We start from the raw sequence: 26,903 nt of genomic DNA on the forward strand, positions 1-26,903 counted from the left end.
TTTAACCCAGCTACCAGTCCATCCAGTCCAAAGCCCTGGGTGAGGGGCTTTGTAAAAGCTTCTTGGAGGTGGATCTAGTGGCTCACCCTGCCCACATGGCACTTTCAAAGAACTCTTAAAATGTTAGTGAGACAACTTACACCCCACAGAAATCATGTTGATTCTTCTTCAATACTTGTTCTTCTAAATGCTTGATCATTTTATATTTAATGTTTTCCACCAGTTTACCCTGAACAAACATTAAGCTAACTACTCTGTAATTTCCTGCATCCCTCCTGGCTCTCTTTTTAAAAATTAGTTTTACCCTGATCGTTTCCCAGTCCCCTGGTACAGAAGCTGATCTTAGGAACCAGGTAACTTTTGTTGTTGTTAAAAGACTAATAATTTCCACATTTGAGTTCTTTAACAACTTGGGAGGTGAGAGAATCCCATGGTAGGTTAATTTTTTAATTTGCTATTAAGGCCTAGAACTTTGTCTCTCGCCACCACTGTTGCGCTTAGTTCTTCCGACTCCCCTTCCTGAGGGAGTCAGCTCCAGCCCTGCGGTGAAAACGAATGCAGATAATTGATTCAGCTTCTCTGCAACCTCCTCGCCTCCCGTTTAAGAGTAGGAATGAAAGTTGTGAGGTATCCCTTAGGGTGTTTTTTTTGGGGGGGGGGGTGTTGCATCCCTTTATTACCTGCTTGTGTTTCTTTTGCCGGACTTTATGTTCCTTTTTGTGTTCTCATTTGGACAAGGCTTCTGTTTTCTGAAGGGAGCCTTCTTGCCTCTCACAGCCTCCTTGCCTCTGCTCATCAGCCATTGCTTGGGCTTTCTTGCTGTGAGGACGTTATGGGTGCAAAGCAGGGATGGAGAACCTGAAGGCCACAAGCCCTTTGGGACACCTTTCCAGCTACCACATGCCTGTGGTAGGTGGAGCGATATAATTTTTTTCTCTTTGTAATGTAGATTGGCTTCTACACACGCCCCTCTTTATCCTCCACCCAGACACCAGAGTTCAAGAACTCATTCTAGCCAGACACAAACTCTCCTTGTGTGGCTGGGCAGGGAGCGTGGCCTGAGGAAAGTCCAGAGGGCTGGGTGGAAAGGTCTGGAGTGCCACACTCAGACCTGATGTTACCCATCCTGGTGTAAAGCATGTGCTCTACCACTAACTCGTGGCCTATTTCTTCCCCAGGGAGCTCAGAATACCCAACAAGGTATGATCATAGTCATGACAAAATACCAAGTTAGGAGGAGCTTGGTGCAGGACAAACACAGCAATAGCAAAGAGCTGATTTAAATCCACAAAGGGCTGGCCCTCCTCTTACCTTTGTCCCACCCCCGCAGCTGCTGGAAACTTTATGTAGGCCCTTTAGGTAAAGGTAAAGGGACCCCTGACCATTAGGTCCAGTTGTGGCCGACTCAGGGGTTGCAGCGCTCATCTCGCTTTATTGGCCGAGGGAGCCGGCGTACAGCTTCTGGGTCATGTGGCCAGCATAACTAAGCTGCTTCTGCCGAACTAGAGCAGTGCACGGAAACGCCGTTTACCTTCCCGCCGGAGCGGTACCTATTTATCTACTTGCACTTTGGCGTGCTTTAGAACTGCTAGGTAGGCAGGAGCAGGGACCAAGCAATGGGAGCTCACCCCGTTGCGGGGATTCGAACCGCTAACCTTCTGGTCAGCAAGTCCTAGGCTCTGTGGTTTAACCCACAGCGCCACCCATGTCCCATGTAGGTCCTTTACCACCTAGCAATAAGACAACTACTTAACAGGCTGTTGTCTAATAGGCATCACTAATTCTGCTCTAGGCAAGCAGGGATTAAACAACAAGCCTAGAAAAAATAGCAAAGAGGCAACACCCTAGAAGGCTTTGCGGTTACTGGGCAGAGCAACCACAGCCTCAGCTCTGGATTGTTGTGCCGTGGAAATGTATTTGGCAACAACCTGTTTAGAACCAAAAATAAGCTTGTTTTAGAATGGCAAATTCTATGCCCAACGCAGGAAAGCAAAGCCCTGCCTAAAAAGTAGAGGTGTGATATGGAAAGGGGTGGAGAAGGCCTTTAATGCCGCAGAGTTATAAAAAGCAGGCTCCAGCACAAAGAATCTATATGGAGAGTTTCCTTAAGAAGTACTACCCTCCCCAACCCAGAAAGATCACAAACACAGACTCCAAAGGTGCCACTCTATTTTTTCCAAAAATGTACAGGTTACAGACAAAGAAGTTTCATGCTCCCACTGTCAAAACAGACACCCCATAAATCCTTTATGTCTCTCCCCACACCCAAGGCATCCTGAAATCAGCATGAATTTAGAGTTTTTTCTAGACTGCAGAGAGAAAACATGGCATCTATAAATCAAGTCTTCCTCGACTGTGCTGGCTAGGGTTCATGAGTGCCGTCCAAAACATCTGGAGGGCATCAGGTTAGGGAAGGGTGCCCTACATGTAGCAAACATAGGGCCAGATCTAATTTACCCTCCAGCGAATTACATCTCCCTCCTGCCTCCCTCTCCGTAGTCCCTGCAACTGTCTCACCTATGGAATCAACCAGTCACTTCTCTCATGGGAGAAAAAAGTCTCTTATTCTTTAATAACTATTGCTTTTTCCTACCACATTAAAACACATCTGAAAGTCAGACACCACGAGAAAAGTGTGATTCCCTTAATGAGCCACTCATTTCCACAGTGAGAAATGGAATCAGTTACCTTCAGATCCCCCAAAATTGCCAGTCCTGCACTCACAGTTCCATGTAACTGCAAAGCTATTTATTCTACCACCCCGGCACATTCACACATAGATATAACCTTCCGTAGAACGTGAGCATAGAGCATTTTGAAATTTCAGTTCCTGCCAAATGACAGCACACACACAGCACAGTCCTTTTACAGGACAAACATGAATCTACTTGTATGGGGAGAGAGATACACGCACTATAACCAGTAAATCTGTTGCTTAGTTCCAGATCGTGAAACAGGACGAAGGGTTAGTAACTCCTAAACCAACACAGTAAGGGAGAAGCGCTCTGGTACTATCCCAAAGCATTACTTGTATTCATGCTGGTATTTTTACAACCTCAGTTTCATTTAAAACTTGGGCTAACGGTGAAGAGGATCGTACCCAGGATGATCTAAAGCCATGGTTGGGATGTTGTAAGTTCATTCAAGTTACTCCTTTAAGCTAACCACGCCATGCCGTTATAAACAGCTCACACCTTCAGTAGCCTGCTTCTGAATACTGCATGCGACCAGGGAAGAGAACTCAATCTCCTCTACTGCATGCTTTCCCCTGCCGCACACCCCCCCCCCCCCGCCAGAATACTAGGCTCCCTGACAATGACGTTTCTCAAGAAAGAAAAGCAGGGTAGGGAGAGAATCACAAGGTACCACTTGGGCCCGGGAGAATGGAAAGTTCTGAATGCCAGGCCGCCTTTGGAACTTCAACAAAGGCCTGTTTTCTGTGCAAAGGCTCCTCTTCTTGAATGTGGTTCATGGTTCAAACTGCTCTAGTCAAAGGGGAGGGACAGCGTCCGTGGCAAGAGGGCTATGTGGTGGACATGATGCCACTTTTCTCGCTCTTCACCTTCAAGAATTCAGCCATGCTGGAGAAGTACTTCTGGTTTGCTTCGGCTACCTTCTTCTCAGCCGCCTGAGGGTTCACAATCTCCAGACCCTGGAAACAAGAGGAGGGGGGAGGTGAATGTGAGAGAGGGAGGCTGTTTTTAAAAAATGCAGAGTCCAGAGATCTTGCTGCCTTTAGAAAGTAGGAGAGGCGCTGAATTACGACAACACATGCCCACTCCAGCTTCTATGCCTTGGACAGAAGAAATTGCTTGGTGTGCTCTTAGTTGGTGAAACGCTTTCCCAAGAGAAACCTGCCTAGCACCATTGTTGTATTTTTTAAAGTGCAAGGCTAAAGACATTGTTATTTACCCAGCCATCAGTTTTTCACTGGGAGGGTAGTTAGCTATGTCCAGGGCCATTTTTGCACTCATCCATGCGGTGGGTACGATTTCTTCCTTAAAATAAATTTACAGTACTGTATTTAATTTTTTCTGTATTGCTGTTTTTATATCTGGCTTTAAAGTCCTGGTCCTTTCTGTTTTTACTGAGACACCTTAATGCAAAAATACAACTAATGTTGTTATTATTATTATACAATAACAACAACCGATATTGCACATATCAGCTTATAATCTTTCCTCCTCAAGTGCTGCAAGCAGAACAGTGAGGGTGGGGAGACAGAGAGAGTTATTAGGGTTTCAGCCAAAAAAATGTATTATAGCATTCTATAACACTCATTTAAAAAACAACAACAACAGACTACAGCAAACAAAAAAGTATTTAAGAACCAAAGAACCCTGCTGGATCAGAGGAAAGAAACATAGCCCAACATCCTTTTCCCAGTGTAGCCATCCTGATGCTCCTCTGGGAAGCCCCAAGCAGGACATGAGCACAACAGCACTCCCCACAAAGGTTCTTCTTTCATCCATTGGACTTCTCAGCATCCTTGCCAGGCACACACTCAGTTCCCCAAAACTCCTAGAGCCCAGCACACACAGCTCTTTGTACACTCAGCCCCCGCCAGTGCCACTTACAGGTAATTCAAGGAATGCAGAGCCAAGCGAGGTGCTTACCTGCAGTGGAGTGAAGGCCACGCTGGACGCAGTACCCGAGGAGCGGTCCCGGATGGTGGACTTCCCTCCATACACCATGCTCTGCTTCTGGAGAGTGCGCTGGTTGGGAGGACAAATGCAAAAAGGCACGGGTGTTAGGCCTTTCATAGAGGAGGCAGTGAAAAGAGAGGGAAGTCATGCTAAAGCACGGGGCAGGGGAACGGCCAAATGGCTGGCTGTCCAAAGCCATGCCTTTCATTTGTTACCTTCCTAGTACCAAAAAGCATGTCAAACGCATGTAACACTCATATCCTGCCCTCCCTGGCTCAGCAGCCGCTCCAGTAGCCCTGGCACATTCTTTCTCCAACCACAGACAAAACCTAGTGTGGCGCCCTTCACCTCAACATTAAAAAACCCACTTGGAACAGGGAAATTGCCTACCCTTATCAGAGACTAATGGCCAGCAATGTGACCATAGAATTAGTCTAATTCTGTGCCTGCTGACGCTCTCAAGGGCTGCTCCACACGGAGCTTGTTGGCCTGGGAGTATTTCCTGAGCGCTCTGAGTAACAATAGGACATACATGCTCGGCATAATTACACTGCAGTAAGAGCGCTGATCTGGTTGCTCAGTGTAGCTGTTTGCCAAAACCTCAAGAGGACAACGTGATGCTGCTTTCAGGAATGAACAGCCCCAGCCCAGGTCCAGAGGCTTTGAAATGCAGCCTTGATGGACCCGGTCATAAGATGATTTACAGCTCCCGGCACTCCACATCCAGTCCCCATTTCCTTACTTGTAGTGTCTTTGAGATGCGGGCCTTCGTGGCCTCGTTGACTTGCGTCTGCCGGACTCGGCCGCTGCCTGACTTCCCCAGGTGGCCCAGACTGAAACCAAGGTCTTCCTGGTAAGCATCTTCTTCAATCTAGCAAAGGAAGGTGTGGAGAGAAGCAGCATAGCACAGAGAAGAAAATGCCAAGTTTGGATTAGATAGTACAGGACCGATGACCAAGTTGACAGTTTCAATGAGAATGCAACCCCTCCCCCCCTTCTTTTTTGCCCAAGTGGCTCAATAAGGGACAACAGGTGCTTTTGAAATTTCTTTTTTTATTTTAGCCTATAGATCCAAAAGACAGCTCCACCGCTAATCCTGCAACCTAGGAAGAGGCAAATTGGTCCCTATATTTATATCCAAACTTTCTTCCAAGGTGGTAAAGTTGACATAAATGGTTCCATTATCACTTTATTCCCACAAGTAGCCTGTTGTAGGGTGATTGGCACAAGGTCATCTGATGCACTTTATGACTGAGCGAGGATCTGAATCCTGGCCTGAGTCCAGCACTCTGATCACTACACAAGAGCGACTCTCCCTGGCCACAAAGGGAATTGTGTGCCAAGGTGAGCCTCCCTGAAATGGCCTGGGTTGGGTCACATGCAAGTACATCCGAAGCAGAGGGGCCATATAACACATAACCGCCACCCAAACTTAGATATTCCTGCATATAGCTGTGGACAGACGTGCAGCTTCTGTACACAGCAAAATGCACATATGGCTTGTCAAGTTTAATGCTTTGTATTACTTGGAAGTGCTTATTTTACATAAAATGTAAATCAACCTGGAGATCCCTGCCCCGCAAAAGATTTCTGTCGCTTCCCCCATTCCACTGTACCAGTTAAAAAGGCACAGTTGGGGAACAGAGTCTGAACTGAGTCCGAAACTCCCGGTTTCTACTCCTGCCCTCCTGAGGGATTAGATAGCCCCCAACACCCAAAGAAATCCTACACAAGGAGACTAAGCAGGACTCCTTACCTCTCCAAAGCTCATCCGGTTTGCCTGCTTCCGGATTTCCGTTAGACCGAGACGCTCCTTCATCTTGCGATATCTGAAGGAGCAAGGAAAAGCACTTTTAAGATTGACAGCTGAGAACTGAATGATGCCAGGACAGAGTGCTGCTGCCAAGAATGAAAGCAGTGTTTGGCATAAAAACAAATTCAGGCAGGAGACAGAGGGCTGAAATGCCAGGATTCCTGGGTTCATCTCAATGAGACACTCAAGTTTATGGAATTCTGATACAACCTGACCTGACCCTTTCCTACCTCCATTAATGTGGAAGTCGAAACTTTCTTATACTCAACACCTCCCAAATATTCTGGCACAATTCTGGGCTCAAGAAACATACCAGTGACTGTATTATGAGGAAAAATAAGGTTTTAAACTAATGTTTTGAAAAAGCAAAATGAATTGTTACATTAAAATATTTTTTTCCATGAGAAAAGAATATTTGATGGAAAAGATAAAATGCCATTATTCAGGTTTGATTTTAACGGGTGTGTATATATTAAAAGTAGATCCGGGATTCCCTAATACAGTCATACCTTGGATCTCAAACGCCTTGGCTCCCAAACAATTGAAACCCGGAAGTGAGTGTTCCGGTTTTTGAACAATTTTTGGAAGCCGAACATCTGGCGCGGCTTCCGACTGGCTGCAGGAGTTTCCTGCAGCCAATCAGAAGCCACACTTTGGTTTCTGAATGTTTTGGAAATCGAATGGACTTCCAGAACAGATTCTGTTTGACTTCCGAGGTACAACTGTACTGATTTCCTAGCATGCTTAACACCACCCTCCTAGCTGCCTCAGCCAGCTCAGCCAGGTCTGACTCCCACGCTGCCCCTGCTGCAAGACATCTCTTCAATTCTCTCCCCCGCACCTGCGTCCTCCACGTTTCTTCCTTTGTCCATCCAAGGGTGCTGGCAGTGGCTTCACTTGCTTGACAGGAGGTGGCTCCTGCCATTTGTCAAATTTCCTTTCAATTTCCTCCTTGAGGTCATAGCCAACCTGAATGGTAGCAGAAGGATAAAAGAGCAAAAAGTGTTTACAGAGCAGCCACCCCCTTGGGGCCCTCCGTTATGCCTCTCACACCAGCCACTCCCCCAGGATCCCGGAGCTTTTGCCTTGTACCACATACCTTCCCTTCAGAGCTCTCGTGAAAGCTGTCCACACGCGCTGCCAGCGTGCATTTTGCGGATACCAAGCGAGCTGCCTTCCTTCGCAAGTCCTGCAAGGAGGGAATCAAAGGCACATGTTGGCTGGTTGCTGTTAGGAAACTCGTGCACCAACTTAACAGAAAAAGGAGGAGGGGCAGACACACACACACACCTACCGGAGGCAACGACTGTACAATGTCGCTGTGATAGATGTAGCCAGTGTGAGGCAGCACCGAAGTGCTGGAAAATCCAGACAGAGTCTTCCTCTGGGCCCCCAGAAGCATGATGTTGCAGGCTGGCATCTTGGAGAGGTTTGTGAGGCCACCGGCAATGCCTTGAGAGGAGGGAAGGCAAGATAGAATGAATGCTAGTTGTGGGACCAAGGGCCAGGGTGGTTCAAGGTTTTTGATCAGCCAAACCATGGCTTCTCCCTGTCCTGTTGGGATTTGTAAACAAAGTTCCTCTCCTTGTGCGCAAGGAGAGCTCTTTGCTGTTCCTGGCCACAGAGACCTGCCAGAACTGATCATACATCAACAACATGACAGATGCTGCTAAATTTCTTGGACCGTTTCAATTCATGGCTTCAAGTTTATATTTTTTTTACACTAGCACTCCACTGTTCTTTTGTGAAATACAGTACTTCGGCTGTCTTTGGATTTGGAAAGATGGATTGTAAAAATTGGACAGGTGTTTGACCCTTTCAGAGAAGGCTTTACATTCCTTTCAGAATCTAGGGGCCTTTGTGTCCCTCTCTGCCAATGACAGACTTACTTATACATCCAACTAAATTACACTAGCATAGACCCATTTACATTAAAGACTTAAGCTGGTCACATCCATCAATTTCAATGAATCTGCTCCAATTCCGATACAATCCCAAGTTTCCATATTCTGATAGGCAAGGACCCAAGCCCACAGAGCTCCACTGAGAGTCTCACCCATTATTTTAGCAGCAGTGGAGGCTCCCACAATGATGGACAAGTTGGGGGCGATGAAGGACATGCGGGACTCCACATATTCGTAGATGCGGTGTTTAGACTGGTTCAGCTCCAGGGCCATGTCGCAGGCCTCCTCAATGCGCTCCAATTCTTCCTCAGTTAACTGTTGCCTGCAGCAGGAGAGAGGCAATGCTTGAGGCCGAGATACATAGGTCATCAGGTCTGGTTCACTATATCTGCACCGTCGCTCCATGCCAAGAGCGTGGCATTTGTTTCAAAGCTCTCAGGACCACCCTGTAGGTTACTATTCTATCTCTGAGCATGGATCCTTACATAGCCAAAAACGGCACCATCCACATACACAAAATGAGAGATATCTGTAGATGTTGAGAGCCCCACAGTTTGCAGTCATACAGCAAAATTGTTGGAAAGCCCAAAGGCAGGGGAGTCCCAAAACCAGCCCTATAAAAACTGAGCATGCTCAGTGGTCATGGAATGCTGGCTAACAGTTGAGGATGGGGAACAGATGGCTGGAAACCTGAATGGGAACAATTCACACTGCAATGTTTTGCTGCAGGTCCCCCCTGCGTATTTTGATTTGCAACCCCACACTCTATCTCCACCAGCATATGTAAGCCGTGAATCATCAATAAGTTAACTCATACCATTTATCATGTGATCTGGCAGGTGCATCCTGTCTCTTCATGTGATAAGACAGACCGTAATTGTCTGAAGGCCACTCTCTTGACAACCAAGCAGTGACCTAAAAGCCACTCTCTCATCCGAAATCTATTCTCTGTGCTAAAATCCCATAAAGGGAAAACTGCCATGATTCTGGGCCTGCTCTATAAACAGTGGAACAAGTGGTACAGTAGACTGTAGTACTCCATACTGCCAGAGATAAGATATTATTTTTCAATGCTCCCCTATATATCAAGAGAAATCTGTAAAGGGAGGAAAAAGCACTAGGGCTAAGCTAGACACTGTCCCTTCAACATAGGAGTATTCTTCTTACAGGGAATTTTGGAAAGCAATTCCCCCACCTGCAGCCTGGAATGGTACAGCACCATTTGCAAATCCAGTCTATATCCCTCTCCCAGTCCAGATGCCCACCAATCTCCCATACCCTTCCAAAAACCTCCTCTTTTTCCTGTGCAGAGCCTTACCCCTGGGTAGTGGATGCGGTGACACTGACCACCATGATTGTAGCGTTGGTGAGGATCTGCTGAAGATTCTCATTGTTCTTGCATTTGTCTAAACTGTTCCCTAGTTCCTGCAAGGTTCAAATGTTTTAAAACAGAAGTTAGCCATTGAAGAAGACAGAGAGCACCCCCCACCCCGAAAAGCACAGGTGGGAGGCACTGTAACCATGTTTAACTGAAGCCCCAAGCTTACTTAGAGAATCCTGGTCTCAGTGCCAGGTTTTGTTCGTTACTGAGAAGGACCAAGGCTGCTTGAGGGTCAGTTCGAATTTGCGTCAGCAATTCTCGGAACGATTTGTGGATCACATGAATATTCTTTTCCTCCAAGGGTGGAATATTTGGGGATCTTCCCCCGGCCCTCCACACACACAATCCTCATTGTGGATTGGCAAAAGCTGCCAATAGCCCGCCCTAGTGCCGCAGTGGCAGCCAATCAACAACAGCCGTTGCCACAGCGACCAATAACACGCAAAATACCCACAATCTCCCCACATCAATCAATCCCACATCCCTCCTATGCACAATCCGTGTATAAGACGACCCCCAATTTTTAACTTAATTTTTGAATTAAAAAAGGTTGTCTTATACACGGAAAACTACAGTATGTATTATCTGAGTTACAATCTTACTAGCCATTTGAACATAGAGCACCTCCGCTAAATGTGGCAAAAGTTATATGAGGGTTGGGCTAGTCATCGATGCAAATGTAAAGAATTGACTTTGCGAAGTTCAAGACACGGACAGACACAATACCTTGACAGTCCGGATGTAGTCCAGTGCATTTGGAACAAGGGATTCTAGTTCAGGAAACCGCTTGGAGTACTTGTCTCGAATGAACTTGTGAATAATATCTGAAAAGAGAGAGGCAAAGACGACCTTTTACAAAACAGACAGAAACGTAGAGCGTCATTACACTAGTGAGAATAAAAGCAGGCCTCCCAGAATATACTAGCTCAGAGACGTTTTAATGCTGAGCTGTATAGCCTATTCAGAGATTGGCCAGCCTGAACCTTTTCTCCTGCCCAAGAAAGAAAGTGCTCTTATCAAAACAGTCCCTGTTCTACTGTGACACCAACACACAAATGTCCTTTGTACCCCAAAACTCCTGTGAAGGTTTGTCTGGCCAGTATGTGCCCTTCTATTTACTAGATCGCACCCCCTGCACCAATGAAGCCAGCCTTTCCCAATTTCGCTACTTCCCTAACTCATCATCTGCCACCCTCACAGGGTAGCAGCTACTGTATTGTTTTCAAAGCCTTCTCAACCTCCCTCACCCCAAAGTGAGTGGCTAAGGTTTGCACTTACTTAGCTCGTTCTCAATCTCCACTGTGAGGTTATTGGCATCCACAATGACTCTATATTCGGGAGCAGCCTCTACTGGACCTAGAACTAATAAGAAAGGAACATGGAAAGTCAAAATCCATACAGGGCACCTCACTATAAGGTAACAGGGGGATGAACATATGGGTTCATTAGCTCTGTACTGCAGGACAAGGAAGTCCTGTAGCAGACTCTATACTGCAGGAATCAGACTGGGTGATGTGTGCATACACATCTGCTGGGTGACCTCTTTTCCAAAGGAAATCTCAGCCAGAGACTCTCAGTACCTTCAGATGCTTTGGGCTGTTTGCTGATGTATTCCTCAATCTTCAGCAGGATTTCAGCAAACTGCACAAGAGAAAAAAACAAAAAGTTGAGTCTTTCTTTTTGAAGAGGGCACCCTTAAAGGGTTAACTTCCCCAGACTACACCCAAAAAGGAAAAGGCAGTTTATAGAACCAGTAGACCCCAGCTGAACACTATTTTGAAAACCATCGCTTCTATACATATTGGCCCGGCAGCCAAGCTCATTTTCTCTCACCGTCTTACTGTCCCAGAGCTTGGCAATACTCTTGACTGAATCAGTTGCCAGATCCACTTGCATTTCCTCCTGGACATCCTCAATGGGAGGCTCATCCTCTTCATCTGCAAAGCTGCCATCCTCTTCTTCTGCTGCCTCTTCGAGGTCAGCCAAAAGCTCATCTGCCAAAGACATGATGGATCAGGCTGCAAAGGAGAAAAAGGGAGGAACACAGGAGAAAACCATAAGTAACATAAATATCCAGAGTCTTATTGATCTGTTATTTCCCGCAGTACTAGACCAGGAGAAATTCTAACCCCTATCTAACTCCAGGGTAGCCAACACAGTGTCCTCCAAAGGTTGTAAACTGTAACTCCAATCATTCCCACTCATTAGCAAAGCTGGCTAGGGCTGAAGGCAGGTGAGGTCCAACAGACTGCTGGAGGCCACCACACTGATCTAATACAGTGGTACCTCGGGTTACATACGCTTCAGGTTATAGACTCTGTTAACCCAGAAATAGTGCTTCAGGTTAAGAACTTTGCTTCAGGATGAGAACAGAAATCGTGCTCCAGTGGTGCGGCAGAAGCAGGAGGCCCCATTAGCTAAAGTGGTGCTTCAGGTTAAGAACAGTTTCAGTTTAAGAACAGACCTCTGGAACGAATTAAGTACTTAACCCGAGGTACCACTGTACAATACTTATGAGGTTGCAGCAACCTCCAGAAAGCCACACACAGTTGCTAGACACCCATCAACACAAGATCCAGATCCACTGTGCCCCTCAGTTGAAATGTGTCCTTTTCTTAGTCCCCTCTCCAAAAACATCCCTCCCTTTCCACAAATACAGGTGCTCCATCGGAACCCATTTCAATTTAAGAGACCTCGAGTTAGCTCTTCAGTTTCCAAATCACCCATCTTTTGCCTTATAGAGATTTTTTTAAAAAAATCTGAATCGGATTTCAGCATCATTTCACAATAAGCATAAATACTGAGGTACCATGTCAGTCACCAAAATTCTTCCCTCCAGGTATCTCAACCCAAACATCCAAGTTTCTAATTTCTGTTACTCTAAGCTTTCAATGCAAAGGTGGCAGAGGGATCTGTGGCCCCAACAATGGGGTACGGTTTACATCGCCTTTGCCCATATTCCACCACTACAAGGACAGGCTTCTCTCTGGTTTCAGAAGCTCTTACAGTGAAAAATTAACCATGCCTATGCAGAAGTACCGTAAGTCCTACTGGGTTCAATGGGGCTTAATTCCAGGTAAGTAGGACTGCAGCCTTATTTAGTACCCCATCAAACAGAGAGCAAGTCCTGTGGCAAAGGAAGCACACGCCAGGAAGTCTTAGTTTCAAGTCTCAACTCTAATGTGAACTTGTGTGGTTGCTTTAAGAAAAGGTCCATCTCAGAGTTCTCATCTGCCAATGTAAACCTACTTTGCAGGAATTAGCATAATCTTGGAAGCCTAGTGCAGCATCTAAAAGGCTAATAAATTTATTGTGACATACATTAGATACACAATGAAATGCTTATAATCTGTTAACAAAGTATACATTCTCAAACACAGGATACAGACAGAAAAGGCAGTGTAGGTTTAGCAATAAAAAGTGCCAGAAGGGTCCTCAATGGAAGAAATATAAGTGTTCCATGACTATGCAAAACACAAATGAAAAACAAGATACTGTCCAAACAGCAAAAAAGCCAACTAGAAGAATGAGCCATGACATATTCCCAACCGATAAGAGTATGGAAGAGAGTATTACTTTTGTTATTTCTACTGTATTATTATTATTATTATTATTGTTGTTGTTGCTACCACCACCAGGATAGGCCAAACCCATCTAATCCGAGAGCCACTGTAGTGTAGTGACTGGGGAGACCAAGGTTCAGATCTCTGCTAAGCAACCAAGTTACTGGACAACTTGGGGATAGTGGTTATCACTGAGCTTGACCTCCCTCACGGGACCCTGAGCTTCTCAGGGAAAAGGCAGCACAAGTGGTGCAGCAAACAAACAGAGAGACAGACAAACCTCTCCACCTTTTCTGCAACCACCGAGAAACCTCAGTCTACAGCGCAATCCTCACCGCGTTTGCGCAGGAGGAAGTCCTATTGAATTCCATGGTGCTTACTCCTAGGTAAACGGGTTTAGGTTTGCAGCAATACTGTAGCGTCTCTCTCTCTCTCCCCCTCCGCCCCCCAAACCTTAAACTTCTCTTTACCCCTTAGGAAACCAAAGGCCAGGGCTCCTTTTTGGTTGCTCCCCAGTTAACCTCTCTCTCCCTCCCTTCCCTCCTCACCTTCTTTTTCTTTCTTCCACTCCTCCGTCGCACAAACGAACTCCTCACGTTCCCTCTTTCAGGCTCACAAAAAGTACGTCATGCACCGGGCGCCCTTAGTGACGTCATCAATGAACGCCGTCGCTCTGCCGGGCATAGAGATAAGAGAAAAGGGAGAGGTTACGAAGTGAGTTCGCGTTCAGCTTCAGCCCAAGTGCCGCCATATGCGTGGCACCAACCTAGGCCAGAGTTGGGGTGCCGTTCTAATTTATTTACCTATGGCATTGCCTATTGCGTCATCTCTTCGCACTGGGTGACCCACGCATATGCTAAGGGGAGCCGGAAGTGTCTTTAGGGTTTCGAGTCAATTCCTTTTGAAATACAGTACTATTTATGGCAGCACCCCAACCGTAGGTTTCTAAAACGCTATACTGAACTATGTCACTATGTCAACTAACGCTTTCGTCAGTTTTTCGTAATTTTTCCTCTGACTTACCTATTGGTCATAGAGCTAAGAGAAAGGCAAAGAATCACCAACGGCAGCTTTCGATTTTTACCGGAAGTTTAGACTGTGAGTTACTCTATTTTTCCTATCTCTAAGGCCACGACGCATCCAAACGCTTGATGACGCAACCGTACTTCACCGCGCCTACCGGAGAAACGGCGACAGGGACGCGACCACTGTTTACGTTATCACGGCGCGACGAAACGCTAGGACATTCCACAGTGGGCTCTTCTGTAATACGTAATAAGCACGCGACACCTTCTCTTCTACCCTGGCTTACTGTAACCGAGGCGTCTCGATAACTCAAACGCTTTTGTTGTGGGCTTACGTCACCGGTAAGCGACCGTCCATCCCATTACCCTCATTCAAGGGTTGCTCATTTCGCCTATAGGATCGGAAGGTATAAGGTACGTCTGATGTGCTAGGAAATCCCATTGCAAAAGGAATCGGGCAAATTAAAATCGCCAATTGCCATCCTCCTCCTTATTGGCTCTGGAGCCTTCTTTCCCTGGAGGTTCGCCAGAAGCAGAGCCTGAGCTCCTTTAATTGAAGTCGAGGTGCTAAAACCAAGTTTTATTCAGCTTATTTAAGCCTGTTCATGTACTGCATTGCAGTCTTTTCTGAACCATAGAGATGGATAAACACGGAAAATAGTGTGACCAAAGTATCTGGTATTCTCCAGCTGAATAAAAGGAACAGCTGTGTCTGCTTTCTGGCAGGTAAAGGCACCCCATATTCGCCTTTGCCTGGACTTAACCGTCCGGGGTCCCTTACCTTTTACATTTACTTTCTGGCAGTATATTGGAGATTGTGAATAATACATTTTTAATTTTGTTGGGACACCTACTCATAAAATGGGATTGCGGCAACAGCAAATGGCACAGTGCCTACCCATTTAGACGACATGCTGTTTCTCCTACTTGGAAACTAGAAATCTCAATATTTTATGGGTTGATGAAATGATTTTTTAAAGGAACTTTAGTATGTAAGGAAAATTTAAACTTCTGAAAAATTGAGTATTTTTGGAGATTGTTTAGGAATATAGATTATAGAACATTTAAATATACATTTGTGCATCCACAGAGAGCTGTAAGAAAATATATTTCACTGTTTGCTGTTGTTGTTTTTTTAATTGCAGGTGGATTATGCTCCCAAGCCCATAAAAGTGGCTGCCCCTTTGGTCATCTCTTGTCATCCCTTGTCCTTGTTAATCAGCAGTGTGGAGCCTGTGGCCCTTCAGATGTTGCTGGACTGGAACTCCCATCATACCCAGCCAGAATGGCCAATGGCCAGGGAAGATGGGAATTGTCATCCAGCAACTTCTGGAGGACCACAGGTTGTAAATGTACCTGTTTCCTGTCTCACATGACATAGGAAATTGGGGTGTAAAGGGAATGTAGCTTTTTGAGTACCACCATTAGATCTTCAGATTGGGGTGGTGGTCGTGGTTAATATTGGTTAGTATGTCAGTTTCTTTCTCTTTAAATCTCCAGAACACAATCATGGCTGGTGTGGGCTTTGAAGAATTCTCTGTGCCCCCTGGATCAGAGCTGGCACTGCCTCCTCTTTTTGGTGGCAATATCCTCGAGAGTGAACTGGAGACTGAGGTGGAGTTTGCCGATGGTGGAATACCAGAAGAGGAGGAGGAAGAGGGGGCATTGAGGCAGCAGGAAATGACACGGCGCAAATGCCAGGCTCTTGCTCGGCGCTGCAAGGAGTTAGAGCAGGTAAGGGATTGGCTGGAGATGGGGCATCATTTTAATACACCAGCTGGAAAAATTAACAAACAGCTGCCACAGTGGGCTGAGCTCTGCTTTGACTTCAAGTATGAGCTCATGGAGCTGCCTTTTTATTCATTTATGTAGCCCAGGACTGTCTGCTCTCATTCTCAGGAGCTCTCGTTCTTTCCCAGCCAGGGACTGGACCTGGGACTTTCTGCCAAACATGTGCTCTTCCAAAGTATTTGGAAATCAGGGACACCTTGGGTACAAAGATCATCCGAAGATCACAGGGTGGTTCACAACATAAAAACACAAAATGAGAACACAAAATGCGTAATAAAAGAAAAACAAACCAATAACCCCTTCCTACAAACACATTTAAAAGGTCATAGAATGTTAATCAGCCAAGTGCCTGATTATAGAGAAACATTATCACCTGGTACCTAAAGATATGTAATGAAAGTGCCAGGTGAGCCTCCCTGGGGAGAGCACTCCACAAACAGGGAGCCACCACAGAAAAGGCCCATTCTCATGGAAGAGGCACACAAAGAAAGGCTTCAGATGGTGATCAGATGAAGATATTAAATATATTCCCAAGAATCCTCTGAGCAAGGTAAAACAAGAGACAAGCCCTAGCCCAATGTCCCCCAACATCTTTGGGGGCTGTGTAGAGTTTTAAACTTGGGTCTGTACTCTACCCACTATGCCATACTATCTGTAGGTGGACCAGAAGGAATAAATTCTTAGCCATGGGATGGTAAACTGGACCAAATGAAGCTCCAAACAGAGACCAAGGAGGAGTTATAAAATAATATGTTTAATACTATAAGGAGAAGATTTAAAGATGTTAATGTTTAATTTAAAGGGTATAAAAATGGGATTTGGAAAACCGTTATAAGGATATGCAATGAAATTCAACTAAGGGGAAACGAGGAAGTCACTTTACAAAGTTAATAACTTATTTTCAATAAGGTTATGATTTATGTTTGTTATGTTTGTTTGTTTTGTGTTTTTGTTTGTCGTTAATATTGTAAAAACCAATAAACAATTTTGGGGGGAAAAGAGACCAAGGAGGAGGGACCACTGGGTGGGTGAGTGGAATACAAGGCTGGGTGTGGGAGAGGCAAAATTCTGATGTGTTCTGGTGACATTACCCACAAATACAGGTGAATGAGAGGATGTTAAACCGACTGCACCAGGTCCAGAGAATAACACTTCGGCTTAAACAGGAGAGAAGGTATGTCTGGTAGTATGTCATGGGAGTAGGAGGGGTGGGGGGATCTAAATACCTTTCCCTGAACAAGGAGGAACTATTAAATTTTCATGCTCAGCAGACGAATTCTCCATGAATTCATCGGATCCCTCATTTAGAGCCATCCAAACTGACAGCTGTTACCACATCTCATAACAGTGAATCCCCTACATCAACAACACCTTGCAAAAGAACACAGTTATTAAAGAGGATTAGTGGGGATGTCTTGTCTGCAGGTTATCTTTCTAATGGACTCCTACTTCCCTTCAGGTTCCTCATGAGGGTCCTTGATTCTTATGGTGATGATTACAGGCAAGGCCACCTTGATATTGTCCTGGAGGTAAGAAACACACACAGCTGGTCTAAGGAAATAAGGACATGTCCATGTTACCTTCTTATGGGTGGAAGGAATGTTAGGATGGAGGCGTTCTAGCTGAATCATTTTCTCTGTCTAGGATGAAGGTAGTCACAGCACTGATGCTCCAGCTCCTGGCAACACAGAGAATGAGCCCCCCGAGAAAGACACCCCCAGGTGTCTCTCGGGTCCTTTGCCTGCCCCAGAGGCTGAAAGCATCTCACCTACTGAGGGCCCCACCAGTAAGAAGCGGCGGCGCCACATGCGAGAGGAAAAGGAAGTGAGGTTACGCCGAGCAGCCCAAACGTTGCTTCCTATGGAAGAGTTTCCTGTGCAGGTACGTAGAGGCTTTCAACTTTGAGAATATATATGACCATACAAACTTAACCTACACACTACCTTTGGGGGTTAGGCGGGGAATGTGGCCAGATATAATTGTAGACAGGCATATTACTAGGTTATATATACTCCAGCTGTTGGCTACACAGAATCTGCCACCATAATACAAATTCAGGAGTTAGTCTTCTATTTTTAAACAAGCTTCTAGTCCTGCTGGTTTATCACACATAACAGTTTGACAGCATCCCCTTTCTTCCCACACCATGCAGAGCGCTTCTGTTTAGCTTGAAACTGTGTTTTGAATCACTGTTTTGGTTTTTGTGGCTGCAGATAAAGTCTGAAGAGGATTTCCAATGTGAGCAAGAGGATGTCCTCACTCCTGCCTGGCAGCAGTCTAGTCCTCAGGATAAGTTACTCCATTATTCAAAGTTCTCTAGCCCAGGGGCCTGTTCTGATTTTGACTGAGGCTGGCCACTCACGAAGGAGACTCTATATGCATATCTGAACGTCAGCTGCCTCCCTCCTGGGTCACTGAGGCCACTGCGCTGTCCACTGATGAGTCATCTGGGGATGTGTTTTGGACTGAAAGGAGCACAAGCACATTTTAAGAGCCAGCAAGAGATGGACTGTGGAACTCTCAGCCACTTGGAATGCGCTCGATCTGAACTGACACTGGGCGGCTGAGGGGCAGGCGCTGGAAAACAAAATGGACTGCACTAACTTAACAAAACTTGAAAGCCAGTGTATTAATAGTGTTCAAGTCCATCTGCATTAGGGAGATGAATAGATTATGCTACCAATGTCCAAAAGCTTAAGTATGGGGTGGGAATGGGTATGTATGTAGAATTTGTATGTCTTACATGTCTTGGGCTGCACAATTTGTGAGTTCTGAAGGAGTTAAGTGATCTCTGACTGAGGCCGCATGGGACCATATGTTTATAAGCATTTTTATGCCACTTTGAACAGTCTTGGCTTCCCCCAGAGAATCCTGGGGACTGTAGTTTGGTAAGGCTGTTGAGAGTTGTTGGGAGCTCCCTATTCCCCTCCCAGAGCTACAATTCCCAAAATTCCCGGAGAAGAGAGATTTCTAAACCACCCTGAGAATAGTAGCTCTGTCAGGGGAATTGGGGTCTTTGGAGGAAGCCACGACTGCCCCCAAAAGTGGCATAATACTGCTTTAAATGTATAATGCAGATTGAAAGTGGTGTGCAGGAGCTGGCTTCCATGCACTGTTCAAGAAAGGAAACAGAAGTAGCTGCTGTTTGTGTGACACATGTTCTCAGTGAATGAGGAGTCTTCTTACAGCTGTGAGAGAACTCTGCTGCTTTGCTTTCCAAGCCACGATTTTTATGTGTATCTTAACCATGAGGCACAATATATTAAAGCCAATTCTGTACTAAAACCAGTAGACTCCTACAATGTGCAAATTATGCAAGATTAGCAAATTTGTCAAGTGTTTGCTTATTTTCTCTGCCAGTCAGAAAGAGCAAGGCACTAAATCCCCCTCCCTCATTCTTTTCCGAAGCAATAAAGACCAGGCACTTCTTCCAGATCTACTTCAGAGCAGTGGTGCCTGGATTAAATTCTGCCCACCCGTTAAGTTTAGTTTCATGTTTCTTTGAGGGCTGCAGCATACTGCACACTTCCTTTCCTTCCCCTTCCTCATTCCCTCCCCAACTGATCCATTTCAAGGGAGCTGCTAAACATAACAATTGGTCTCAGGGCACACTGTCATTGCTTCCCTTAAAGACTCCTGGGCCAGGCAGTTTTGTAAAGGTGCCAGGAATTACTCTCAGGTGAACTGCAATACCCAGTGTCCCTTGAAAGAGGAAGCTGTGCTACCTTAGCTTGGTTAAGTGTCCCAGCCCCTTTAGCAATGCTTTGTTTTGGGGGAGGGGGGTCACAAAGAGAAAGGCTGAGGAAGCCTGCTTTTAAGTTAGCAAGTTTATTATATCCTGAAAATGTTACACATGTACACAAAAGAGCAGAGAGCAGTGCAGGCCTGGGCTGCCCCTTCAGTGTTGGTTCTCTAGGCCTGTTCATCACAAGGGCCCGTCTCAGAAGTTCTTTAGCCATTCAAGACTTGGTCCTTCCTTGTCACAAGGGTGGGAGGGAATATCTGGCATATTGCCATCATCCCGAACTGGAACTGGAGAGAGGAAATGAACAGAAATCAAGTGTGTATATCTCCCAACTGCAGCTTGGATACAAACAAATACTTCTGGTGGGGAAGGACACAACAAGCATTTGACTAAGAGACCCTCTACAGAACAAAATGGTGCCTCAACACAAAGTAGCCCACTGGCTTGTCAGAGAGCCACCTCGCCACTGCATCTCCACCCTCGTTTTTGGAAAGTGTGTGTGGCCATCGTTGACATTTTTCTTCCTGACAAGAGCTGTGCTACAGGGAAAAATGCTAGGGGAGAACCATTTCCTCCTAGCATAGAGATGCAGTGATGGGAAAACTATGCCCATTCTGGTTTTGCCAGCCAATCAGCTTGCTTTATAGGTGCAGACCCTCTGCCCACAAATCAGAGTGTAGAGTATTCAGCGGTACACTGCCTCTTAGTTACCATGGATTCATTTTCAAGAATGTGTTGGCCAACTTTCAATTCTCCTGCAAGGAGGCCAATTGTAGTGAAAATTTGACTGTTTTGTTAAAAGGTGAACAATATGACAATTGAGGTATTTTGGGAGTTCTCCAGTACGTGCCTTCCAGACCTGGCATTATTTGGGTTATTTTATTTGGGTGTGTATGCTTTAGTTTTTTATTTGTCAAGTATCCCAACAACAACATCACATATCACTTCTATTAGATCTTCAGTTGCCTTTATCCAAAGAAGTGGCTCAGCCATAGATTCCTGTCTGACATCAGCTGCACTAAACATGGAGTCAAATATTCCAGGCTGCTCCTCTGCTAAGGAACTGCCTTTAAAGGGATAGGTGTTGTGGAGGCGGTTTTACCTGGATATGTATATGGTACAGCCTGGGTCATCATGGAACTGTATTTTGTTAAGGGACTGACCCACGGTGCCACCAAAGCTGAAATCGGAAAGGAAAAACACAGATGTGAGTCAGAAAGAAGCTGAAAACATAAATTGCACACCAAGCCACTAACAACAAAAGAAATATACTCAAGAGTACTGCTCTCTTTAGATCAGTATAGGCAAGACTTTAGCCTCAAGGACCTGCTTTGTTTTCTAAAACTCAAGAGATTCGCTAACCAGAGTTCAGTGCAAAAGGCTTTGAAGTCAAGAATTATGAGTCCAGGAATTGGTTTCTAGTTCCAGAACCGAGCCCTTCCATAGAAGAGTTACCTCTGGTTACCCGCTTTCTTGGCTCTCTACATTTCAACAGTATAACTTGGGCAGGAGGTTATCTCAAAGTTGTCATTTTTAAGCAACTGGGGGTAAGAAATAGTTGCCAATCTACTTCAAATTACACAAAATACCCACCAACAAATCCTAATTGTATCTTCTGGCTACCCTTTGTCTATATCAGGGGAGGGGAACACCCATAATAGAGCACACCGATTTTAAATACAGAGATAAACACTGGCTATTCTCTAGCTGGGGAAAAAGGGTATCTATAGATTATGTGACCTGCTGTCAATGGTTTATTATAAAAATAATAAACCATTGACATACAAGCTATGCCAAATACTAGATGATAATTGTCCTAATTGGTTTCAACTATACCAAGTGTGCTCTTGCTCAACAACTCAAATCAGGCATTAATACTTGGCCACTAACACCGTCATGGGCAAACACCAACTCCAAAAGAATGCTATCTAGCATTTATAAGGCACTCCTATCAGAATGGACTGGCAATACACTAGGCTTGAAAAGAGTACGGGAAATTGACTTAAGACAAAAGATACATGAGGAGAACAAATGCTCTCTGGGGCAAAGCTCCATTTAAAACTATGCCCACAAAAGTTCAGGCATCTACTTTTAAAATACAATACATATATGGCACTGGGTTCCAGTTAAAAAGAATCAACCCAACATCTCTGGGAAACTCTGGGAAAAGGGGAGGAAGTTAGCATCTATGGTGCGAATGCTACTATGTGAAGGAATTTTTAGTTGTTTTTGAAAAAAAATATTTAAAAATCACAAAGCAACAAATTTTAGCCCTTAGCTCTTAATGATATCATCCACAAAGGCCTTCATTTGCTACACCAAAAACTTATAACCCTACTGCTAGAAATTGTGTGTCATTGGAGGGCCAAAGGTTCCCTGTCCCTAGCCTACACAAAGGATTTCTTCCAGTTTTCTGGTACAGATGCAGTCCCAAAAACATCCCCATTGCACTCTCTTTGATCTGGCTGCACCTTTCTGAAAGTCTGCTTGGTATCTCCAATACCTGAAAACAATCGCTACGAATTAGTCCACACATGGTATAAATTCGGTACGTTTCTGAAAAAGTACAATTTGACAGTGATGCCACTGAAGTATGGGTTGTATGCTGCAAATTGTGTAAGGCCAGAAATTGGGGGCTAGGTCAATAACATACCAAGGATGTGGTCTGAAGACCCATAGTTTAGCACCCTTTCTAAAGCTAGGCAGGACTGGCCCTGGTCAGTGTCTGGATGCAACAAACTCTGGGACCCCATACACAGCACCCACGAGAAAACTGCAAAAATGTATTAAGTAAGAAAGTGGATTCCTGGGCCGCAGGGAACAGTAATGCAAACTCACCCATAAAACCAATGCCGAAAGAGAGAACGACAACTGGATCCTTTCCCCATGCATTTTTCAGAAATGGGATAATTTCTGTGGGATAAGGAAGTATGCACACTTATTAGAACTGTTTTGAACACTTGCTTCTCTGACCATGTTTGGAGGCCTAATAAGTTAGAACAGGAGAAGGCTATCTATTTGGGAGGATAGGAATTTTTCGCATCTAATATTTGCCTGCCCCTGTAGCTTACCAACATGGCAGGAGCAGCATCTCCTTTTAAAAAACAGTGTCTTCTTGCTAGTGGCAATGTAGGGAGTTGGCTTGTGCAGGCAGATCTACAAAGGACAGACTTTGGGGCATCTTTTACTCATAATTTAAGAGGGTTGGGAACCAGGAGTTGCACGAGGCACTAATTAGGCATTAACTCAACTGGGAGACCATGAGCAGATCTGTCATTCAGCATCTCACTTTTCCCATCTGAAAAATTGAAACAACAGTGGCATACACTTAAGACTGTAATTATAGAGGCTCTGTTCTAGGTACCCCAACTTTTCTAAGGTGGTGACCAGAATTGGAGCCTTTTCTATGTAGGCACTGCATCTTTCAAACAACAAGATACTTGCTTGGTGCCTACACGCCAGATGAACACTTTTATTTCCCCGGAGCTATCCTTGCTCCTGCTTCCAAGGTTTGCTCTTGGTTTTTCCGATCATTTATAATACTGCACACCGCTTTGACACATTATTAATGGGAAAGTCGAGACATGTTTTTTTAAGTAAGTAAAAATAATGGATGTACAGTGGAACCTTACAAAAATCTATTCAGAAGTTAAGTCCCACCAAGTTCGATGAGGCTTAACCCCTGGTAAGTGTGAAAGGGGTTGCCACCATACTTGGCTTACAAGATAGCTGAGAGAACAGGTTTTGTAAGGTGTCTTGTGCTCAGGACTGAGTGGGCACCTACAGGTCGCTTTTCCTTCGTTAAGGGTTTAAAAGCAGAGGGAAGGAGGCTGCCTATCAGAAATGCTTCTATAGCGGATTTTCAGTATCTGCAATGGGTTGAGCTAGATGCCTCTTGTGATCCCTTCCAACACTATGGTCGTGGTAGACTGAAACTACACAAAGTACTCGTGTACCACCTGGCAACCCTCCCCCGTGCACACAGTTTGCACGTGCCCTAAAGACTCCGCCACGTTCCTTCTCCACCGACCCACTTAAGAAGGTCATCCTCTTAACAATTTGAATGTCCTTGTTTATCTTTACAACCCGCCCAAAAAGGGATCCCCACTTAACACTCATTGTCATAACCCTGGCTCCCTCTAAGCAAAGGGGGAAAACCCCTCCACGAACCCCGCGCCACTCAAAATGCACGGACCCACCAGCCAAATAAGTAGGGAGAGAGAGAAAAAGAGACAAAGTTGGGGCACTTACTGCTCAGCGCCGCCATCTTGAAAGGAAAGCGGAGGAGGCGCAACGCATTGTGGGAACTGTAGTTTTATAGTCTCTCTCTCTCTCTCTCTCTCTCTCTCTCTCTCTCTGCATTTCCAATGTGATTTTGCACCCTTTAATAATACTTATTATTGTTGTTATTATTATTATCGCTACTTTGTTTCTTTCAAACTGTTATAACCTGTTTCTCTTCGACAAGACTGGACGTTTGCAATACAGGATCATGCACGCCGGCTTTTTGTCACATCGTTAATGGATTTCTTACGTCTCCGGACGTTTTCATGCAGGTGTTTGCTTTGGGTTGTAATATGAATGGAGAACACGGGGAGTGGTGAGGAACCCTAGTAAGTTACCCAGTGCATGCGTGAAATTTTACAATAGTTCAAACCCTCGGCTCCCCCGCCCCGCGTTTCTTTGCTGCAGTGCGTTCACACGTGCACATGAATAACGCCAGACGGCCAATCACGTCATCCTGAAGGTGCTTTGCTAGGGAAAAGAAGGCATAGGGGATTTATTTTCACTTGGTCACGTTTGCCCTTTGGTGGCTGGCTGTGAATCCAGGTGGCTAGAAATACATACACACATCCCAAAAATCCTGGGAACTGTGGTATGTTAGGGGTGCTGGGAAATGTAGCTTTGTGAGGGGTTAAACTACAGGCCCCCAGATTCTTTTGCAGGGGGTGGGAGATGTGCTTTAAATGTACGGTGTGTCAGCTGCAGAGAAACCCTTCTGAAGTTAATAAACTTAAGTTAATCACATTCATTGGTTTCAATAGGCCTGTTCTTGTGTTGGCTTAGATACAACCCAATGGGCATTTGATTGATGGGAGGTGGGTGGGTGGGGGGAAGGCAAGTAGTGGAGTCAGATGCTATACTTACTTTGAATGTCCTGAAAAATGTGAAGCTGCATGACATTATCATTGCTAATGTATCGGGAATTATTTGATGACTTAAAAGAAAAAAGTTACAACAGGACACTCTGCCCCAGAGCATGTGCAGAGTGTATTTCCCTGACCACTGCATAATCCCCTTTACAGCCCTGGGGATGGGTTGAGCTGTGGGTGTGGCATCCTTTTAAAAAATTAGCCTCTGAACTTCTCTGCAATTAACCATTCGGGGCCAATTTCCTTCCAAATAGCGATATTTCCACCTCCTCGGTCAGTACCAAAGACACTGTCAGCCCTACTAACACACTGGCAGCTGCTTCCTTTTGAGTCACCTCAGGGACTTTCTGGGTCTAAGATAAGGAAGCTTTCGACCTTGTTTGACCGCAAAACTCCAGTTTTTGACATACTGTCACGTTCAGTTCCCCTTTGAAATGACCAGTCTGTTGGATAAAAATATTATATTCTACAGGGGTATATTCTAGAGCCAAGCAAAACAGGGGTGGAGGATCTTTTTCAGCCAGTAGGTCACATTTCCTTCAGAACAAACTTCTGTTCTGAAGGTCACATGCTAGTGGTGGATAGGGCCCGAAACCAAAGGGCGACGGGAAAAACCATCTTAAAGGAGGCTAGTTTCTATACGCACACATGCCTCCCTTTCTATTACTTATCCATTATGAGAGTTGCCAGTTCAGGCAAAACCACTTGGGAAGGGAGGCAGATACTGGGAGAGTCTACATTTTGCACCTTGAGAGCTCTGATGCTGTTTGCCAGATGTGTTGCACAGCTGGCTCAAGTAACCAAGAGGCCCTTCCTTATTATCACTTCGCTTATTCCCAGGTTGAAGGCCTGGTCTGGCGCCCAGCCATTAGGCAAAGTCCAAGTTTGACATGTGACATGCTTCATAACACGTTTGATATTGTTACATGCTGCCATAGTCTCTACCGACGGCTGCATGGGGTTTGTGTTTCCTTCAGAAAATTGGGCACAAGGGAGGCTATATATATATATATATATATATATATATATATATGGATCACACACACCCCCTGAAACTGTCGCTGGAGGGGCTCACAGCTACAAAACGGCAACAAAACATTGGCAGAGATTGGGAACGGATCCCAAATTCTGGGGTTTGTAGTTAATGAAGCTACCCCTCGTTTGAATATCAATTACTCAATTGTGGGGGCGCTACAAACTGTGGGGTTTGAAATGACTATAAAATATTGACACAGGTTTGGAGTGAATTGGACAATGTTGGATTTCTGGGTGTTAACTACAAACCCCCATTTGATGTTTGTTGAGCGAAACAAAATACATGGATCGTTCTACAAAATGCTACAGAATGATTACAAAACCCTACAAAAGTTTGGAGAGGATCCCAAATTTTTGGGTTCACAGTTAATGATGCTCTCTCTGCCTCCTGGTTAAATTACTTCCCCCCTGCTTTATCTACAGAGGGAGGACTCCATTCATTTGTGTTCTAACACCCAAGGAAGTTTGCCTGACTTCATTAACACTTGTCAAATTAGCTAGGATTACACTGTCCAATACACAACCCAGGAAGTATTCCTACTTAACTAACTTTTATGTGTGCTAATAACACAAATTTATTGGTGGGTCCATCACACCTCTTACTATCCCAGTGTACACTTGGGTCTAGCACCGTGGTTCCCAACATGAGGCACATGCCTCACAGGGGGGTAATTTGATTTGGGGGGGGGCAATTTGAGAATGAGTTATTAACAGTTAATGGCCTTTTAGGCTTCCTCCACGTGAATAGGAGTTTACTTTTTGAATAATAAGAATTATAGTATATGTCACGGTGGGGGGGGGGGGAATCAGGATTTTAGAGATGCTTCGGTGGGGCATGGCCAAAAAA

General features: G+C 45.1%; 3 protein-coding genes across 6 annotated transcripts; 1 reads left to right on the forward strand and 2 right to left on the reverse strand.

Moving 5' to 3' along the window:
• Positions 1–2,152: 2,152 nt before the first annotated feature.
• PRPF31 (pre-mRNA processing factor 31) lies at positions 2,153–14,479 on the reverse strand. Of its 3 annotated transcripts, none has more exons than XR_014504267.1 (15): positions 13,856–13,990; positions 11,578–11,762; positions 11,325–11,385; positions 11,023–11,106; positions 10,471–10,568; positions 9,682–9,788; positions 8,516–8,685; positions 7,754–7,911; positions 7,559–7,648; positions 7,301–7,428; positions 6,403–6,475; positions 5,389–5,517; positions 4,617–4,715; positions 3,302–3,652; positions 2,153–3,246 (listed from the first exon to the last, which is right to left on the reverse strand). XR_014504267.1 is itself a non-coding variant. In XM_083409208.1 (15 exons), exons 3-15 carry the CDS (start codon positions 11,749–11,751, stop codon positions 3,524–3,526), a joined length of 1,500 nt encoding a protein of 499 aa, XP_083265334.1. In that variant the 5' UTR covers positions 11,752–11,762; positions 13,856–13,980; positions 14,331–14,479; the 3' UTR covers positions 2,153–3,523. The 3 variants fall into 3 exon arrangements, 2 of the variants coding, with proteins under 2 accessions (XP_083265334.1, XP_083265333.1); XM_083409208.1 differs by adding an exon at positions 14,331–14,479 and having other exon boundaries at positions 2,153–3,652; positions 13,856–13,980; XM_083409207.1 differs by having other exon boundaries at positions 2,153–3,652.
• Positions 14,480–14,487: 8 nt separating this feature from the next.
• Positions 14,488–19,408, forward strand: TFPT (TCF3 fusion partner). 2 transcript variants are annotated; one of them, XM_083409213.1, is made up of 6 exons: positions 14,488–14,674; positions 15,833–16,066; positions 17,227–17,297; positions 17,583–17,652; positions 17,768–18,004; positions 18,337–19,408. In XM_083409213.1, exons 2-6 carry the CDS (start codon positions 15,842–15,844, stop codon positions 18,469–18,471), a joined length of 738 nt encoding a protein of 245 aa, XP_083265339.1. In that variant the 5' UTR covers positions 14,488–14,674; positions 15,833–15,841; the 3' UTR covers positions 18,472–19,408. The 2 variants fall into 2 exon arrangements, with proteins under 2 accessions (XP_083265339.1, XP_083265340.1); XM_083409214.1 differs by having other exon boundaries at positions 14,504–14,746.
• Positions 19,409–19,935: 527 nt separating this feature from the next.
• Positions 19,936–24,203, reverse strand: NDUFA3 (NADH:ubiquinone oxidoreductase subunit A3). The gene is made up of 4 exons (XM_083409227.1): positions 24,120–24,203; positions 22,707–22,781; positions 20,971–21,048; positions 19,936–20,155 (listed from the first exon to the last, which is right to left on the reverse strand). Exons 1-4 carry the CDS (start codon positions 24,133–24,135, stop codon positions 20,064–20,066), a joined length of 261 nt encoding a protein of 86 aa, XP_083265353.1. The 5' UTR covers positions 24,136–24,203; the 3' UTR covers positions 19,936–20,063.
• Positions 24,204–26,903: the final 2,700 nt, after the last annotated feature.

This window comes from Podarcis tiliguerta, assembly GCF_965153285.1.
Source record: "Podarcis tiliguerta genome assembly, chromosome: 13".
Taxonomy (NCBI): domain Eukaryota; kingdom Metazoa; phylum Chordata; class Lepidosauria; order Squamata; family Lacertidae; genus Podarcis; species Podarcis tiliguerta.

What these genes read in the sequence shown, in the direction of transcription:
- NDUFA3 (XM_083409227.1), bottom strand. An exon ending in TTTCGGCATTGGTTTTATGG is followed by an intron (nt 21,049 to 22,706) that starts GTGAGTTTGCAT and finishes TTCCGATTTCAG; the next exon opens with CTTTGGTGGCACCGTGGGTC. An exon ending in TGTACCATATACATATCCAG is followed by an intron (nt 20,156 to 20,970) that starts GTAAAACCGCCT and finishes TCCTCTCTCCAG; the next exon opens with TTCCAGTTCGGGATGATGGC.
- PRPF31 (XM_083409208.1), bottom strand. Translation starts at nt 11,751, where the DNA reads ATGTCTTTGGCAGATGAGCTTTTGGCTGACCTCGAAGAGGCAGCAGAA. An exon ending in AGCTCTGGGACAGTAAGACG is followed by an intron (nt 11,386 to 11,577) that starts GTGAGAGAAAAT and finishes TCTCTTGTGCAG; the next exon opens with TTTGCTGAAATCCTGCTGAA. An exon ending in ACAGCCCAAAGCATCTGAAG is followed by an intron (nt 11,107 to 11,324) that starts GTACTGAGAGTC and finishes CTTTCTTATTAG; the next exon opens with TTCTAGGTCCAGTAGAGGCT.
- TFPT (XM_083409213.1), top strand. Translation starts at nt 15,842, where the DNA reads ATGGCTGGTGTGGGCTTTGAAGAATTCTCTGTGCCCCCTGGATCAGAG. An exon ending in GCTGCAAGGAGTTAGAGCAG is followed by an intron (nt 16,067 to 17,226) that starts GTAAGGGATTGG and finishes CCACAAATACAG; the next exon opens with GTGAATGAGAGGATGTTAAA. An exon ending in CGGCTTAAACAGGAGAGAAG is followed by an intron (nt 17,298 to 17,582) that starts GTATGTCTGGTA and finishes ACTTCCCTTCAG; the next exon opens with GTTCCTCATGAGGGTCCTTG.